Source organism: Triticum aestivum, chromosome 3D (assembly GCF_018294505.1).
Source record: "Triticum aestivum cultivar Chinese Spring chromosome 3D, IWGSC CS RefSeq v2.1, whole genome shotgun sequence".
Lineage (NCBI taxonomy): Eukaryota > Viridiplantae > Streptophyta > Magnoliopsida > Poales > Poaceae > Triticum > Triticum aestivum.
The window spans coordinates 5,004,272-5,024,241 of NC_057802.1; the positions used below are offsets into that span (position 1 = coordinate 5,004,272).

General features: G+C 44.3%; 1 protein-coding gene across 1 annotated transcript; it reads left to right on the forward strand.

Moving 5' to 3' along the window:
• Positions 1 to 14,445: 14,445 nt before the first annotated feature.
• LOC123073628 (uncharacterized) lies at positions 14,446 to 17,397 on the forward strand. The gene is made up of 3 exons (XM_044496696.1): positions 14,446 to 15,819; positions 16,552 to 16,638; positions 17,211 to 17,397. Exons 1-2 carry the CDS (start codon positions 14,502 to 14,504, stop codon positions 16,596 to 16,598), a joined length of 1,365 nt encoding a protein of 454 aa, XP_044352631.1. The 5' UTR covers positions 14,446 to 14,501; the 3' UTR covers positions 16,599 to 16,638; positions 17,211 to 17,397.
• Positions 17,398 to 19,970: the final 2,573 nt, after the last annotated feature.

The following is a 19,970-nucleotide window of genomic DNA, read 5'->3' on the forward strand; positions in this document are numbered from 1 at the left end:
AGTTGCACCGCTGATGCATATCGTAGCCTTGGTATCACTGCAAACCAGCTCGTAAGATCGATAGCCGCACCCAGGTGGATCACTTGCCCGACGAAATGGAGACGATATGTTTCCAAGAAGACCGCACGAGAAAGAAGGACAATCAGGCTGATGGTGCCGCCCTTCCACCTGATTTCCAGCAAGAACTGCAAGCACATACAAGACAGTTAAGGCCCTGAGAGCAGCAGGCATCGCCCTGGCAGACTGGTTCACAGAAGCACAGACGTGCAAATGAATGGCCAGATAAGGGAGTGACTGTCAAAGTTAAAAATAAAACTCCAAAGGAGAGCCATTGAATGCCAACTAGTGCCTCTACATGACTGTGATGTTGCTGGCTGGGAGACTTAGATATTTGCTGCCAATTAAAGATGGGTGATTAACTGATTACATACCGGCTACTGGCCCATCTATGTGATGTGATGTTCTTCACTCCGGACCACTTGATTAACGGAAGAGTCGTGTACTACAATGTCATCCTTTAGTGGTCCAAGCCTATCCTAGTCACAGTAACATGGAATTTAGTGCCTTATATGACAATGACAAATAACAAGGACGAAAAAATTGGCAGCTAAGAAAATATCATTCATTTGAGATATTGAGTATTACTCAGTTAGCAATTCTGTCAATGACTAATGCCGATCTAATTCCTTATTTTAGTTGAACTAATTGCCTAAACCCCTCCTATATAAAAACTACCACTACTGCTTTGTCTAGTACAACCCGTCATGAGGTAGTACAAACTGTGTCTTTTATATTGTTTGATACTAGTACAACCCGTCATGAGATAGTGAGTCGTTCATACAAAGCCATGTGTGATTTTTATATTGTTTGATACTAGTAGTACAAACCATAAAGAGCAGAGAATGGTGGAAGAAGAAAAATATAGGTCAATCATTCAAAAAACGGAGTCATGAGGTAGTAAGAGCATTTACAGCCAGACTTGGCAAATCCAGCCTCTTAAAAGCCTGCAGATGCGCTCGACGCGTCTGCGGACACTAACCGGTCACACCTTGAAATTTTCCTTCTCACAGTCGGACATCTCAATTAGCATATACCTCAAATCCATACGAAGTCATGCAATGTACGTAAACAATGCAACACACATCGTCCGGCTACTACTTCAGAACATGCCATCGGACTACCAAAATTTGGCATGTTCTACCTACATACTAGCTATGAAGAAGATCATCCACAACTGCCCTTGCCCTTATCGACACCCTTGTCGTCCTTCTCGAGGAAGTAGCGGTAAAAAACGTAATATGGATCAAGCCGGATCTGCTCACCGCCATAGTTGTCCGACCCGTCGTTGTCTTCCTTCTCCTCTTGGGGGGGGGGGGGGGGGGGGTCCGGGCATGGCATGAACCTTCCGATTCTGCTGCCGGGCGAGGGCACGCAAGGCGGACCTAGGCCACCCTGACTTACTCCTTCCCACCTCGCCCCACCGATCCAGATAGCTCTCATACTCTGCCCCCTCCCCCCACCCCCGGCGAAGACGGGGAAGCTAAAGTGACCGCGATGATCCAGCCCCGGAGGATCTCATCGTCCGTTTCGCCAATGCAATGGATTCACACCGACAAATCTCGCCGTCGGTCGGGTGCAGTCCTGCCGGTAGTGGAGGAGGGTAATGCAGACGGCCTTTGCGTCCTCCAACCCTGCACGGGACGACACCCGAGTCGACGGATCTGGACTGGTCGGAGTCAAATCCGCTGCCCACCATGTTGAGGAAGGCCGGAACTCGCTGGACGAGAGCTTGGGGGACACAGTGGAGTTGAGTGGCTAAGCTAGGATTTGGTCTGGGAGCGAATGGGTACGGATATATGTGGGGCTGGATGGGCTAGCGTGGGCCGGGTCCGACATTGAGAACACGCCGATTGCGCCCGGGCCTCCCCATATCTGCCCTACATTTGGGCTAGTATGTGAGGTGCCGGCCAACTCGGGCGTTTAAGGCCGTTTTGAGGCGCCATCTGGGTCTTTTTTCTGACCGTACCGTTCGCCCGTCGGTTTGAGGGGAGTTTGAGGAGCCGCGTTGTAGATGCTCTAACAGTCACTTGCTCCCTCCACTCCAGGGTAGCGGCTCAGGGTGGACGGACCGAGTGAGTCGAAAACCTGTTCGTGGCTGGACAAGATGTATTTGCCACGGATGTTGCATTGTTCAACAGTTATTTACAGAAAAATGTTCTATGCTGTAGGTGAACATACACAGTTGTTCAACTTTCCCTTAATGAAGAAGTGAATGAGGTAATTAAGCGACATGAAGAAAGTTCCCTAGAATTAATATGCTTTGTCAATCGCTGTTTTGGTCACTTGTTTTTTTTCCTCGCTTAGGCATAGCTTTGGTCTTGTATGACTTTGCTTTTTGCCAGCGTGTTTTGCGTGTGTGCGTTGGTGCTAGCTGTGTACTTATTGTGTTTTGTATCCACTTGATACTTCATATTGAGTTAATAAAATACATCCTTTATAAAAAATAGCAAAATAAAAGAAAAAACAACTAGTGAGGAATTTGTACATGACCCACTAGTACAATTGAGATTATATTCAACTGGTGTGTTCTATTTATGCGGGAAAAAAATACGTAGACATGCATGCACATAGATAAGGTTTCGAGACAACAGAAGAAGAAGGTACTCGTTCCAATATTTTTCTCTCTCTTGCACACGCATTTTATTACTGGTTGGGTACTATTGGTTGATTATTTGGAAGCAAATTTTCATCTCCCTCATTAAAAAAAGAAGAATGGAGAGGGTAAGATGCCGGTGTATAGTCTGACAGGAAACTGAAAATCCAATTGTTGAGTAATTTTGTACATCGTTGTTCACTCGTTCTTTTCCTTTTCTTAGGAAAACTTCTCTCCTTTACATCAGACTAGTCAATATGCCCATGCGTTGCAACGAGAAAAAATAAATTATACGCCACTATCTAATAAGCATGCCTCAATGACCCCTCCCCTCCCTGTAGGGGAACGCAGCAGAAAACAAAATTTTTCCGACCTACGCACCAGCCCAGGACCACTATGAAGACTGCATACATGGTTTGATCTTTTTCGTTACCGACTCGTAGCGCAGCGGGAAGTAGAGTCGATGACGATCGGCGGTGCAGATCCCCGCAGCTAGGATTTACAACCTCCCAACCGTGAGGATGTATACCCTCATCTGCTCCTCAGACAGCCCTCCAGGAGGCGGTCGAACAGCCCCCCGGACGGTGTCGCGGACAGCCCTTCGGGAGGACCTTCGAAACTCAAACGGTCACTCGGACAGCCCTTCGGGAGGACCTTCGAAACTCGGACGGTCACACGGACAGCCCTTCGGGAGGCACTCACGAACTAAGACCGAAACTACGATCTCTCTACAGAGTTGCACACATACGGTGTCATCTATTCGGCAGGGCTTCGCCGTCCAGAACTAGTTCCTGCCGGAACCCAGACAGCCTTACGGCTCTACGAAACTCTTTTCGTGGGAGGGAGAGAAGAAGCCAGATAATGCATGGCATGTGTATGAGAGCAAGGGATGAGTGTGGAGGGCTGCCCCTCCACCTCTATTTATAGGAAATCCCAAGGGGGTAGGATAGTTTCACAAAAAACCCAAAATGCACATGAATGAAGTCCTTCCACAAGGACCTAGGAGTGAAACCAAGGAACAAGAGGGTCCCCAAGGGGGGATACCCCATGTGGCCGGCCACACCCCCATGAGGGGCCCAAAAAATGGCTCCTATCCATCCATGTCATCCCCAAGATCTTTTGGAGCAAAGCCCCAAAAGGTGGCTTTCCATAAAGTAACCATAAAGCTGATTTTCACTATTCACGACGACATTTTTCAGCGTCTGATCGAACGGAAAATATTTATGTGGGCTAAGAACATTTCCAGTACCCACTAAAATGATTTTCAACACGTTCCGAAACAATTCCGGTTTTAGTGATTTTCATCTGCGAAACGCATCTGAAGTGGCTCCGGCAGCTCCGGAACATTTCCGGTTTTTATCTCAGAAAATTCCAAAAAGCTTCCAGAATGATTCTGGCATCCTCCAAGAATTATCAGGCATGTGCCGAAACCAATTTGACTTAATGGTGTATCCCGAAACAACTTTTCGGTATCATCGAAACTTATCCGATGACCTCTCTCTGCGGTACGATTCCGCTGTCCGAAACTTTTCGGTGTCCGAAACTTTTTTGGTGATTTTCTCTCAGACTCCCTGTCTAGTATTCAGCAGATAGATGACCCTTAAGCGTGTGACCCTATAGGTTCGGTGAAGTATAGACATGACCCGGAACCCCTTCCGATCAATGATCAACATCGGAGCCGTGGACACCCATATTGACCCCTATACCCACACGAATAAATATTCGAGTGAACCTCCAGTTGCCGTGTGCTATTCCTGTTGCTTCGCGATATCTTACCAATACCCGAGGTGAGACATGTTGGCATTCCCGTGGATCAACAACTTGTCCACTATGCTAGTTACCTCGTTACCGGTATTGTTCTCTTTTCTCGTTATCGTGTTCCGGCATCCCCGTGATCAAATCACAAAGTGTCTGGCCAGACGATGATGGATACCGTAACACCGAGAGGGCCCAGAGATATCTCTCCATCGTCGGAGGAGCAAGTCCCAATCTTGAGCTATCAAGTTACTTGACACACTTTTCCATGAACCCGTAAGCCGCCGTAATAGCCACCCATTTACGGATGACGTTTAACAAACCCCAAGGTTCATGAAGCAAGCATGAAGAAACTCGATACTCTCATGGTCTAAGGAATCATGCAAACGTTAACCATCTCTGTGTTATGTACCAATAAACTTGTGACGAATGAATCTCATAGCATAACATCATGCCGGGTCGATTCAACACAAATGTTCTCTTAACATTATGCCCTCAAGGTTGCTGACATAGACATGCCCATGATCAGGAAAACATAACCATCATGCAACACTTGAGCTAGTCTTAGAGGCTAGACTAGGAATACATTTTACCGTTTATTATTCCACACGTGCATATGAGTCTTCCTCCGAGCCTCGTGGTTATTGCAGACTCGAGAACCATAGCAGTTATAGCATGGAACATAAACATAATTATGAACTCGGAGATAAATAATATCATTTATTATTTCCTCTAGGGCATATCTCCTACAGACTCCCACTTGCACTAGAGTCAATAATCTAGTTAATGCTAATGCACTTTACACCTGTGGCACACCGGTGTAAATATGCTTCGCTTGTGGTATAGCCTGATGTCCAACGGATCTGACGACTTCAGTTCCGTGTGTATCTTTGCATGTCCTCGCGTTTTCACGTTTTCACAAAATTCATATTTTGTGTGGACTTGGCTTTGTATGTATGTGAATCACAGGTCGAACCTGGATTCCTCAGACTGAGTTATGGAGCAACTACCTGCAGTAGTGTCCCATTGTCAAAAGCCATCTTGGAACTATACTAAGTGCATGAATGAACTATATGATTCAACATCTTCTTTGTCGCTTCTAAAGCGTCAACATACTTAGCCCTTGTTATAGAATTCACCACAGTAACTAGTTTGAACAAATTCCAACTAACTGTGCCACCACATTGTGTGTTACACAAAACCCTTAACTTAAATCGAAAATCGCACGGTGAAAAGATGAAGACTATCGATGTAACATTTTACAACGAACTCTTCATGATCTCCGCTTGCAAGAAAACATATCATCAGTACTTACTCTAGTACTCAATGACATCTTTCACTGTTGTCCCACGATCAGTACTTTGATCACTTTAGTATCCATACTCGCAACACCTTGGGAGTATCGGACATATCTGGTTGTTTTACATACCATGGAATACATGATTAATCCAAACACAAAAGTGTGTGGAATCTGCATCATGTATTTTACTCATCAGTGTTTTGGGACACCGAGTCTTGCAAAAACTCCTTCCATGTGACTTTGGCAAGAATCACTCCTTGGCGTTTTAAATGCTAAAAGGTTTTAGCATCTTGTCAATATGTATTCATTGCTTAGCCCCATTAGGTAAATCTATCTCCATAGATCATCATGCCTAATATTGAGGCTATTTAGCCTAAGCACTTCATCGAAAAACTATTTTCAAATGAAGTCCTAATTCGTGTCAAGAAATTTATTTCCAATTACCAATGTGCCAAGCACATAAGGTTTTTAGAAATATTATTACGCTCCCACTTACTTTCTTGAATTACAAGCATCTTCGTTACCCTTTGATGAAGTCAAAACCCCTTTGACCATTTCATCAAAACACGAAGATTCCAACTCCATTTTGCTCTCTTCTGTCCATTGCTGGAACTCTGAAGTTTGCATACCTACTAGCATCCTCTGGATCGACAAATTACTTTGGACTGTATCATATACAAGTCCTAGCTTTCATTTCCATCAGATGGAAATCCTTTTATCATCCATGTTTCATATCTCATGATTGAAATATGTATTAATTGCTAGTTCAACCCGAACCGATTTTAAGCATCGCTACGATGAAAACAACCTCATCGTAGTCAATTCTTGAACTTGTTATTTCAACAAGTCGACCTTTATGGATAAAACATTTTTATCCATATCAGTTTTAAGTTCCATAAATATTCGTTAGACTCTAAGTCTTCCGAAAGGTGTATCAAGGTTTTAATCTTGAATCACTTATATGGAAACTAACTTGGGTTGTATTGGCATTTTAGCCAATTCCGGAGTCAGGGCCCATCAACGCTTCCTTGTGTATCGTAGGTATAATGTTGTCTAACAACAATATCTCGTTTGCGCACCTGAGAGGTTTGCACGAGCCTTGCCTACGTGGTCCAGCTGCAAGTTCGACCGAAGTTCATACATTTTATTGTAGAGACTTCCGTATCAGTCGCAGTAGGAAACTCTGGAATTACTTCCAAGGTCTCTTTCCTTTGATCTGATGACTTAGATACTGTTTATCTCGTCGAGTTGCACTATTCTCCCACTCACCTTTTTGAAAGAACCATTCTCTTTAAAAGCACACCGTTTCGCGGCAAAACTATTTGCCTCGGTATAGTGAGGGAGGAATACCCAACATTTTGGTATAACCTACAAAGTAGCACTTGTCTGATTTGGAATAGGTTTGTAACCTTTTACACAAGCCCCATATTCCAAATGTTAAGAAAAGATATAACATGGTTGGGCGTACCATACCATGGCTTCATTTCAACAGACCCGATGTAGCTCTTTTCAGTGTAAAAGCCGCAGTCTCTAAAGCATCACTTTAAAAAGGATAATGGCAAATTTATTTATGTCATCTTTGACCTTACCATGTCATAAATGGTTAGATTACATCTCCACGGACTTTTCACTTGCAGTGGTGTTCCGGGAGGTGCAAGTTATGAAACCCCTTTCACAACTCATCAGACATTCGCTAAACATGTAACTCAAATATTCCTTTGTGCAATCAAATTGCAGAAACATAATTTTCTTGTTACAATAACTTCTACTTCATTTTTGAAAACCTTTTGAATGATTTCAAAAGATCCAGACTTACGTCTCATCAAGTAAATATCCATATATCTACTTGAGTCATTTCTGAAGATAAATAAATCCACCACTAACAACACTTATCGGACTACACACATCAAATGTATGATCACTAATAAGTTTGTTGTTCGTTCCTTATGGCCTGTGAACGGTATTTTAGTCACTTCACTTTTCGGAGGAAAGTTGCAAGTGTCAGATGATTCAAAATCAAAAAGACTTCAAAATCCATCATAATGGAATTTTCCATGCGGGTTTCTCCAATGTGACCAAATGTAGTGCCACACTTGTGTGGTATTCTTTTAGTCTTGCGACATTTAGCGTCAGTGTTATGGATGTATCATATTTCCATCAATATTCATAACATACATGCCATCTTGGATGGAAGCATGGCCCTTCATGTTATTCATAATACTTAACAACAATTGTTGTTTTTATGAACAACTCTTTTGCAACAAACATTGTGCAATGGGCTAGCGTGTATGAAACTCTAAAATGAATTATGAAAGTAAACCCAGAGGTATTGTATTATTATCAATATTCATTACATACATCTCATTCATAATGAAAGTATGGCCCTTGTGTTATTCATAACATCGAACATAAAAGTTCTCTTATGAACAACCTTCTTGCAAGATACCTTATGCAATGGGATAGAGTTTGTAAAACTCTAAATGAATTATGAAAATAAATATAGACGGCAATACACCGATGGAAGGTATAGTAACATTTACTATGTTCCCTGTGTATACCTTAACCTCATTTCTAGCTAGTCTTTCAGGCCATAGTAGTTCTTACATCGAGTTGCAACAGAATGCAATCGAGCGGGCAATTTTGTGATGAACTCACAATACCCAAGAATTAGTGATTAACATGTTTAACCATAATTCGCAAGAACTATATCTTTGACCAGCCTTCTATACATCAAAAACTTGTATGACATTCATACATGAGCTGGATATTCCAGTCTTCTTTCCTTTTGCCTTTATACTTCTAACAGTTTAACTTTTAGTATTTCTCCTACTCTCAGAAGAAGCACCCAACTTAAGAGTGGTATTAGCCCCGGACTTCCTAGGTGTGTAAGTCATACTAACACCCTTTGGACACTTCCTTTCTCTTTAAGTTGTTGTTTTATTCACCTTTCATTATATGACAGGCGTTCTTCTGGATCCCTTTCCCAACAGTCAAATGCATAGTAAACACTTTTACTAATACTTGCAAACAAACATTGCTTTGTTTGTATCTGAAAATAATTTTCAGTTCCATGAATATCATATAACTATCCCAAGTTTCGAAGTTTGGGTTTCATGGAAGCAAACATATTGCACTTGACTGAAACGGAATTATAGCTTTTAGATCGAAGTACGAGAGTCACATGATCCATAGCTTTAGCGGGAGGATACGGAAAGCATGCGATAGGACAAAGTCCTTCTCGGCACTTTTGAGGACAATCCTCATATTACGTTACCAATCGTAAAGTTTTAACCAGATATTTAACAGCTATTCAATTTTAATAGGGAAGGTGGAAATGCGAGCCATTATTCTACAACTATTATGCAAGAAACACTTAGACAGTGTTCATAATTAATTGCACTGAGAATTAAACATGTTAATTCAACAGTGCGCTCCCACTCAAATCAATATCTCTCACAATTAATTTTGAGTGATACAAGATCCAGACTTCAATTCATCGCCATAGAATCATCATCTCATAACGGGAATTTTAATCGGTAGGCCAACTTGCCGATCACATCTCTATGTGACTCTTGCTCATCTTTCGATGCGTGTGTTCCGAGCTCAGGACGATCCTGCCATGAACGTCAAGACAACCAAGTGATCTTGCTGCGAGGTCTGACCTCACCCGCCTCACACTTCTCTAATCGTTCGTACCCATGCATCCATGGCGCACCCCGAAAAGATAGGTGCCGTGACGGTGCTACACTTGGGAGAACACTAACTACTTGATATTTTAAGTGAGAGATCACCCTAATAAAAGCGACTACCGCGCAATCAAGAAGGGTGCATCATAAGGGATAAACATCTCAGGCAATTCATAATAGCATGATATGGATAGCCCTTTCTGACGGAGAAGTATTTCATTTCTTCGTCTTCGGCATTCGCGTCGGTGGTCACCTTCACGAAGATTGCCACCACCTTGTCGATGCACCAGATAATATCGCTATCTCTATAGCTAACAAAATAATGCATTACAACAAGGTTGACACGCAGGTCATTAAAATGCAATCATATGGCTCCAGCCATCATGCCGAATCATGACACGCAGGTCATGTTAATCAAATTACATCATATAGTCATCTCATACATAATCGAATTAGTATGAGCACTGCTATACCACATCACATGCACACCCTGCAAAACCAAGTTAGACGCCTCTAATCGGTTTATGCAAAAATTTATTTTACGTGGCTTCTAAGGTTTTGACTTAAACCGCAGCTACCAACGTTTTATCATCAAGTATGATTATTCAAGTTGCTAGATTAACATCTCGGGGTGTATGAAACCTGAGATAATTAAATCTCGAGCCCCATACTAAACTTCGTCATACGCATGACCCCCGTGCAGATCATATCTGCAATGCCCTTTCATCTGCGAATTTCATCTTTCTTTTGACTACGGCAGAACCCAAAGAACTGATAGCACTTCCATGATCAATCAGGATCACGGATTGCCAGAACTTTGTCAAATTCCACCATGCTGTCTCGAGATTGAGCAAACGCAAATTCTAGGGAAGCAACAAGAACGTCGGGTAACAGATTTCATCTGTCACCCGCATAAATAATTTTCAGCAATAGATCTCATCTACTACCTAATTATATTATGCAATACCCATACATCTCTATGTATTCTAGATTGAAACCTGCATCTACGCATAGCACGGCTCTTGATGCCACTGTAGGGGAACGCAGCAGAAAACAAAATTTTTCCGACCTACGCACCAGCCCAGGACCACTATGGAGACTGCATACATGGTTTGATCTTTTTCGTTACCGACTCGTAGCGCAGCGGGAAGTAGAGTCGATGACGATCGGCGGTGCAGATCCCCGCAGCTAGGATTTACAACCTCCCAACGTGAGGATGTATACCCTCATCTGCTCCTCAGACAGCCCTCCAGGAGGCGGTCGAACAGCCCCCCGGACGGTGTCGCGGACAGCCCTTCGGGAGGACCTTCGAAACTCAAACGGTCACTCGGACAGCCCTTCGGGAGGACCTTCGAAACTCGGACGGTCACACGGACAGCCCTTCGGGAGGCACTCACGAACTAAGACCGAAACTACGATCTCTCTACAGAGTTGCACACATACGGTGTCATCTATTCGGCAGGGCTTCGCCGTCCAGAACTAGTTCCTGCCGGAACCCAGACAGCCTTACGGCTCTACGAAACTCTTTTCGTGGGAGGGAGAGAAGAAGCCAGATAATGCATGGCATGTGTATGAGAGCAAGGGATGAGTGTGGAGGGCTGCCCCTCCACCTCTATTTATAGGAAATCCCAAGGGGGTAGGATAGTTTCACAAAAAACCCAAAATGCACATGAATGAAGTCCTTCCACAAGGACCTAGGAGTGAAACCAAGGAACAAGAGGGTCCCCAAGGGGGGATACCCCATGTGGCCGGCCACACCCCCATGAGGGGCCCAAAAAATGGCTCCTATCCATCCATGTCATCCCCAAGATCTTTTGGAGCAAAGCCCCAAAAGGTGGCTTTCCATAAAGTAACCATAAAGCTGATTTTCACTATTCACGACGACATTTTTCAGCGTCTGATCGAACTGAAAATATTTATGTGGGCTAAGAACATTTCCAGTACCCACTAAAATGATTTTCAACGCGTTCCGAAACAATTCCGGTTTTAGTGATTTTCATCTGCGAAACGCATCTGAAGTGGCTCCGGCAGCTCCGGAACATTTCCGGTTTTTATCTCAGAAAATTCCAAAAAGCTTCCAGAATGATTCTGGCATCCTCCAAGAATTATCAGGCATGTGCCGAAACCAATTTGACTTAATGGTGTATCCCGAAACAACTTTTCGGTATCATCGAAACTTATCCGATGACCTCTCTCTGCGGTACGATTCCGCTGTCCGAAACTTTTCGGTGTCCGAAACTTTTTGGTGATTTTCTCTCAGACTCCCTGTCTAGTATTCAGCAGATAGATGACCCTTAAGCGTGTGACCCTATAGGTTCGGTGAAGTATAGACATGACCCGGAACCCCTTCCGATCAATGATCAACATCGGAGCCGTGGACACCCATATTGACCCCTATACCCACACGAATAAATATTCGAGTGAACCTCCAGTTGCCGTGTGCTATTCCTGTTGCTTCGCGATATGTTACAAATACCCGAGGTGAGACATGTTGGCATTCCCGTGGATCAACAACTTGTCCACTATGCTAGTTACCTCGTTACCGGTATTGTTCTCTTTTCTCGTTATCGTGTTCCGGCATCCCCGTGATCAAATCACAAAGTGTCTGGCCAGACGATGATGGATACCGTAACACCGAGAGGGCCCAGAGATATCTCTCCATCGTCGGAGGAGCAAATCCCAATCTTGAGCTATCAAGTTACTTGACACACTTTTCCATGAACCCGTAAGCCGCCGTAATAGCCACCCATTTACGGATGACGTTTAACAAACCCCAAAGTTCATGAAGCAAGCATGAAGAAACTCGATACTCTCATGGTCTAAGGAATCATGCAAACGTTAACCATCTCTGTGTTATGTACCAATAAACTTGTGACGAATGAATCTCATAGCATAACATCATGCCGGGTCGATTCAACACAAATGTTCTCTTAACATTATGCCCTCAAGGTTGCTGACATAGACATGCCCATGATCAGGAAAACATAACCATCATGCAACACTTGAGCTAGTCTTAGAGGCTAGACTAGGAATACATTTTACCGTTTATTATTCCACACGTGCATATGAGTCTTCCTCCGAGCCTCGTGGTTATTGCAGACTCGAGAACCATAGCAGTTATAGCATGGAACATAAACATAATTATGAACTCGGAGATAAATAATATCATTTATTATTTCCTCTAGGGCATATCTCCTACACCCCCCCCAACCCAGTCCGCGTCCTCTATTTTATCAGCACCCCATTCGTCCATCTTTCCGCCCTTACCGAAGATGGCGGTTTTGTCCACCAGGTCACAAGTGTGCAGACGTGATCCATTGAAGGTGATGAGCTTGGCCACCTCATGACACGTATCACTGAACCGCGGCAGGGCACTGGGATGTTTCAACTAATTTCTTTTTTTTTTGCGAAAAACTTCCAATCTATTCATCTTCAATCATGGCAGTACAACGAACACCAGAAATAAAAATTACATCCAGATCCGTAGACCACCTAGCGACGACTACAAGCACTGAAGCGAGCCGAAGGCGCGCCGCCGTCATCACCCCTCCATCGCCGGAGTCGGGCACAATTTGTTGTAGTAGACAGTCGGGAAGTCGTCGTGCTAAGGCCCCATAGGACCAGCGCACCAGAATAGCAACCACCGCCGATGAAGAATAACGTAGGTTGGAAGGATTCAACCCGAAGACACACTAACGTAGAGGAACAACGACGAGATCCGAGCAAATCCACCAAAGATAGATCCGCCGGAGACACACCTCCACACGCCCACCAACGATGCTAGATGCACCGCCGGAACGGGGGCTAGACGGGGAGACCTTTATTCCATCTTCAGGGAGCCGCCGCCGTCTCGCCTTCCTGAGCATGACACAGAGCCTAACAAGACAGGAAAAAACACTGAAAACGGAGCCCTCCCGCCGGCCCTTGGCAGGATCCACCGCGCCCCATGGCGCCACCGGAGACAAGGAGGACCTGCGGCGGCGCCGGCGAGAGGCAGAAACCCTAGCTTTCTTTCTTGGAGGAGGAGGAGCGACTTGGCGGCTTTGGGTCATACAGGTCGAGTATTTGATTTCAACTAATCTCTTGATTTGACCACCCTCACTGCCTTATACTTTGGTCAACTTTGAACGTGAAGGGCAGGTCCTGTTCGTGTCCGCATACCTCCTGGACCTTCCCAACCACATGCTCGCAACTAATATGTACTCCCTCGTAATGAAATATAAGAGCGTTTAGATCATTAAAGTAGTGATCTAAACGCTCTTATATTTTTTTACAGAAGGAGTATATAAGCAAAGGACACATTAGATGGCTATTAGTAGTGAATGTTAGGTAAGAGATATCATTGCCCATGCTTCCCTACACGTATATAAATACACGTATATAACGAAAGGACACATTAGATGGCTATTAGTAGTGATCTGAATTGACTACCTAAATACACGTACATAAGGCATAAAGCTACTTGGTTGTTCCCTGTCCAACTCAGATAGCCCTTGGTTTGTTCTACGGATGAAAAGAAAAGGACTCTGCTGGGCTCCTGTGGGCTGGTAAGGACTCAAAGCTGGCTGGGCTACTGTGGGTTGATAAAAAAAATTGAGAGATCGATCGAGGGGCATCGAGAGATTAATGGTTGCCTGCAATCCGTTAGATGGAAAAAGAGACGAGATCCCCTGCAGCATGGAAAGATCGATCGTTCTCTGCTACTTTTTTTTTATAAAAGAAGATAGTATAAATCCTTTTAAATCTTAACCATCAAGTCTTATGATTAACATAAAATTAACGGATATAAAAGAATGACGTATGGAGAACTATGAAAGCTTCCGTCCTTTATTATTAGATAAAGAAGAAGAATTTTTTTAGCACACCAGAAGAAGAATAAGAGGAATAAGAAGAAGAATAAGAAGGTAGAAGAGTAGTTGTTCACTGGGTCTAGCAGGACGAGAACCAACCGGGCCGGTCCTCTAGAAGCCCAACCCAATCCAGCCGCGGACAGAAAGAAACCCCAGAGAGTCTCGTGCGTTCCTCCACCCAGATAACTTTCTCTTGAAAAAACCAGATAGCTAGGTCTTGGCAAGATTCAAAAAAAAAGAGGATTGGCGGCGTCGGCATGAGCCACCTCCACCCCGACGAGGGTGGCGCCGGGATGCCCTCCCGCCTCCGCTCCCAGATCCACGCGGGCGACGAGCGATCCGGACTGGCCCACCCACGCACCACGCGCCTCCGTCCCCAGATCCACGCCAATGAGGATGGCGCCGGAGTGACCTCCCATCGCCGCGGTAAGCGCCTCCGTCCCCAGACCCGTGCCAGCAAGGACGGCGACGACATGTCCGGCCGCCGCGGCACCTCGCCGGAGCAGCCTGCCTCCCTGCCGGACAACCAAGATATGCTCTGGGAGATCCTTCTCCGCCTTCCCCAGGACCTATACTCGCTTCACCGCGCCTCCGCCGTCTGCAAGCAGTGGCGAGGCATCCTTGTCGACCCCAGGTTCCTCTGTCTGTTCCATGCGCACCACCGCAAGCCACCCCTCCTCGGCTTCTTCCATTACAGCAGCAAACAGATAGTGTTCAAGCCCGTCCTGGCCCCTCCAGACTGCATCACCCCTGGGCGCTTCTCCCTTGGGCACTACAGCAACCACATTCTGCTTGATTCACGCCACGGCCGCGTCCTCGTCAAAGGCTTGCAGCTTGGAGAGGTCGCTGTGTGTGACCCTATCACCAGCAAACATCACCGCGTGTCCATTCCGCCCGAGTTCAACGGGCGCCTCTTTAAGGCAGCAGTGCTTTGTGCTGCTAGCAACCAGGGCCATGTGCACGGCGGCTGCCACTTGTGCCCCTTCAAGGTGGTCTTGGTAATGATATACAGTGAGGGCCAACCTATTGCCTCCGTTTACTCCTCAGAGACTGCCACATGGAGTGGTCTCATCTCTACAGAGCCTCCACATGATGGGTGTTTTCTTAATGGTCGTGGCACCCTTGTTGGTAATGTTCTTTACTGGCCATTAAATATGCGAGGACACAACATACTTGAGTTTGATTTGGACACACAGAATCTTACTGTGATTAAGGGGCCTCCTGACATGCATATGATTGATTTACATAACTTTCATATTATTGAGGCAGAGGATGGCGCTGTTGGTCTTGCTAGAGTGTCTTGCCTTAAGCTTCTATTGTGGCAGAGGAAGATTGATTGTCAGGGTATTCCCATATGGTTTTTGTGGAAGACCATTTCATGGCGTAAACTTCTTAAAATCACTAAGAAAAGGCAATGGCTCAAAGTGGTAGGGTATGATGAGGATAATAATGTAATCTTATTTGATGTGCACGATGTTATCTATATGGTTCAGCCCAAGTCAATGCAAGCCAGAAAACTTGATGGAACCCGCTTTACATGTCGCTGCTATACTTTCACAAGTTTCTATCCACTAGGTGATTGCTCATACTTGGTCTTTATATCTTGCGAGTTATGAGTAACCCAATCTAGTTATCTTCTGTACATGTTACGTACCTTTCCTAGATGGACAAATTTATCAACATATTACTTTATTATATGTTATGTATTCAATTTGCTTGTCTTTTGTATTGGAAGGTACCAAATCAAATGTGAAATGATTTACTTAGTTTGCTAGTTTTTAGCACCCTAGATAGTTTCTCTATTGTTCTGTTGAATTCATACTTCCATAAATCATTTTGATTTCTCATTTGTTCATGACCCCTTCTAGAGGTGATTGTTATGTTTGTAGCACATAGAAATAATTGCATTTCTTGTCTTGGAATCCATTCATTTAAAACAGAATAGCCAAAAAACACTTTTGTTTCTGGAGTTTGTTTTGACATAATTTTGTCGGGTTGACATTACGAGGATTTGAGTTCACATGAGAAAATTTACATATCTAGTTTTTTTTCCTACATTATGAGGTAGCTAAGTATTCTGCTTGTATGATTGTTCCTTGCCTTTTACAAGAGATGTGGTTTTGTTTATCTAGTGCCAAGACTCAAGAGTGACTTATAACACATTTGTAGAAATAAGTTATATAGGTGATTATTTTGCTCAAGACATACTTTTTAGCTCATCTTTCTATCTGTCTCATGTTGCATTCTCTTGTCCATTTGTCCTTATTGTGCATTTGTTGTTAATTGTTGTAATTCTTATGCTTCTAGGCACAAGCATTGACGATGGAACTAATGGAGCTGAAATGTCAGGATGACTCTGGTTTGATGTGCTAATGTGCTGAAATGGTTCAAGGGGTAAGATCTTCTAAATATATTTTGTGAGATTTGGACTGTTTGATTTTCTCTTTGGAAGATATGTGGTGGCCAGTGTGGGTAGCATGCACCCTCAAACTACTGTCCATTTGGCTATATGGATTTCCACATGCTGATAACACAGAAACAACTAAAATGGTGGTGAGGCTAAGTAAGAAACGATTCATGTTGAATCATAAATGATAGGCAGATGATCCAAATGCCGTATGTCCAGAATTCTCCCTTGGTCAAGTTTTCCATAATCTGTATGTTCAAAGCAACATATTAGTAGCTCATTTTTCTATTACACCTTAGTCACTTCATTCAATTTCATCACCTAAACAAACCGTGTTAAAAGGCTAAAGGATTTTTTTCATATATAGCCAGTAATATGAAATATGACTCTTTTTTTAGGCGATATTGATATAGTTCTACTTATGTTGCTGAGCTGATCATGAGTCTGTACGCATGGCTTGTTCATACAATGTTACTAACAAGATTGTGCTGATATATGTTAGTTTCTGCCGGTATCTGTATCAGGCTACTAACAAGTTTGATGGTTTTGTTTTCTCCAGGTGAAGAAAGGATTGTTGCGGTTTTAGTTGTCACTATGTTCACCAGTGTTTATATTTTACCTAAAAGGAAAAATCAGCCAACTGTGCCTTAATCTTGCCAAGTCTCTAACGTAGGAAGATGCTTTTGAATACATAATCCAGGGAATTTGAGCTTACCCTATTATTATAATACTCTAGTCCGATTCCATTGTGGCTTGTTTTTGCTCCGTGCTTGTGCTTGATATAGCACTTCTCTTGAGCCATGAGAGTTTCAGCATCATGTGTCACCTAAAATTGTTTTGGTCCCGGTCTCGGATCAAGACCAACCTTCATAAGCATTTGTTTTGGTCCTGGTCTTGGTCTACAAGTCATTTCGATGTTTACCAACTGAAATTTGGATGAAAGATACGGGACTTTCTTTGCCCTGGGAGAGATTGCGGCTGCTGTTCAGTTATTTGTAATGTTGAGCCAGAGGGCATTCTGTGTTGAACTACAAGTCATTCTCGCTGCAGATGTTTACTGCTCACGATGCGCGGCTGGATGGTAGCGAGTCTACAATAGTACTCATAACTGCAAGAAACACACAGCCGAGGAGGTTGCATTCTTATCTTGTAGTTTTCTACTGAACTACAATTGCAAGATGTAGCAGCAAGAAATCGGACTTAATATTTTTACATGAGACTGGGTTTGCTAGTGCTACTCATGCTGTCCACTCCTTTGGTCCATATATAGCGTTGGCTGAAATTAAGCGCCGACTGAAGTTCCAGAGAGATGGACTGAAATTCCAACTCAATTTCTTCCCTGGGAGGCTGAGACTAAGGTTACTACAGGTCTACAGCTGCTCACTGATTTGTAACGGTCCATATGTGCCAAAGGAATCAACATTTTCGCAGTAATTTCTTATGAATAAACCGCGACGCAGGTGCGTGGCTGCGTTTGTGCTCGAGTTTGAGTCACCATTCGTTGGCGTCCGTAGCGTGGCCGTAGTTAGCTGTGTGTGCTGGCCGAGCTGTTGAGTGGAGCTGCATGCACGTAGGGTCTGTTGGCCAGGCCTGTGTCATGCGCGCGGCCAAGCAGAACAGATGTTGCGCAGCGGAAGGGTGATTAGCCTGCGTATATGTTCTCCCGGTGTGCTGTTTGGCAGGGTGGTATGTGCCCAGGTTAAAAAAATAGTGAGGCCATTTGTCGGTGTGGCGCTGTTCATTGGCGAGGCGTTTGTCACCGGAAAATTACATTGCCCACCTCTCCTACTTTCACCTCCATTCGGCAGCAAGTGATAGTGAGCTAGCCAGGGTTCGTCTAGGGTTTGTCCCAACACAACTTACTTGATGTTGACCCGGACGTTAGTCGAACCACAACAACTCATAGATGGATATTCTGGGATGGCGAGTATGTGGGACTGTGAATTTGTACTAGCACCGGAAGCGTGGCGTCACACCGTACCAGCACCAGTGCCCATTGTTCCGTCGGTTATGATTTATACAATTGTTTGTTTTGTCTCAGAGCATGTTTGCAAGTAGGGGAGGAAGGTTGATAGCTTACATTGCATGTTTGGACAGTGAATATATAGATATACAACCAATGATAACAGTGAACTTATCAATTAATCCCTCCTAGAAAAAATGTAAGTGTTTAGATCACTACAAGAGTACATTTGAATGTTTATGACACATATATGAAGTTGGGATTATAATTTTACAGAATACAATCTTGCCTGCATCTCTTTCTAAGACCACTCCTTCGTGAAGCCTGTTATTAAAGATGTGGATTTTTTCTTTTGGGAATTGTTCCCTTCACTGTGCCACCCTACGAAAGATAGAAAGCTTATATTGGATTGTGCAACATGTGGCAAAAAATAGATTGGAAAACAGTAGTAGTTGTACCACTTTTACTTCTCGAAACAGACTTTTGTCACGCTTTATTATAAATATAGCAACGATCCATACAACCAACATTCAAATTCCGAATCATAAACGACGGCTTGGCCAACAACACAATCATACCCAAAGAACATAAGGGAAATAGGAAAAACGCCACCTAGTGGCTGCCGACTTGCGGCCCTACAAAGATGATAGTCCACGTGGTAAACAAAAGTGTATCCAGCATGAGCCGAAGTCGATCGCGGTCGTGCTACCTAGAGAGCAGGTGCCAGTGCTGCAGAAAAGCAAGGAATTCGAAGGAGTCACACGCCTGCCATGGAAAGACACGCTCAATCATCATTTTATTACGTGTCGTTCATAGAGTCCACGACATCGCTGCAAAGATAATCCAGAATAAGCGGTGATAACGCCCAGGATGGGTAGCTCTGATCTGGAGGAACTCCGTGAGGTCCAGGGCCTCCCAGTCGGGCCCGAGTGCCTCGCGGACGAACATCCATAGGACCCGTGCTGCCGTACATGAGAATAGGATGTGAGTCCTTGTCTCCGGTACCGCGCACAGGAAGCACATGCCGTCACCCATGCTATGCCGCCTAAACACCTTGGTCCTTCAAGGGATGCGATCTCGTACTAGTTGCCACACAAAAAATCATAATCTTCAAGGGCAAAGGGGCCTTCCGCAGGGAGAAATCCAGGAGATGGTGGGTGAATGGCATAATGAATTCATCGAGAACTCACCCGAAGGTGAGAAATGCCAGGACACGGTGTCCGGTAGCACCGGCGGTAGGGTTGTCCGTAGTCTAGTGTACTCCTCATCCTCCGCCTGCCCAAATGTGTGACGGAACATGATATTCCACTGCCCAGATCGGAAGCGGCGGAGACGAGTAGTAGCGGGTCCGCGCAG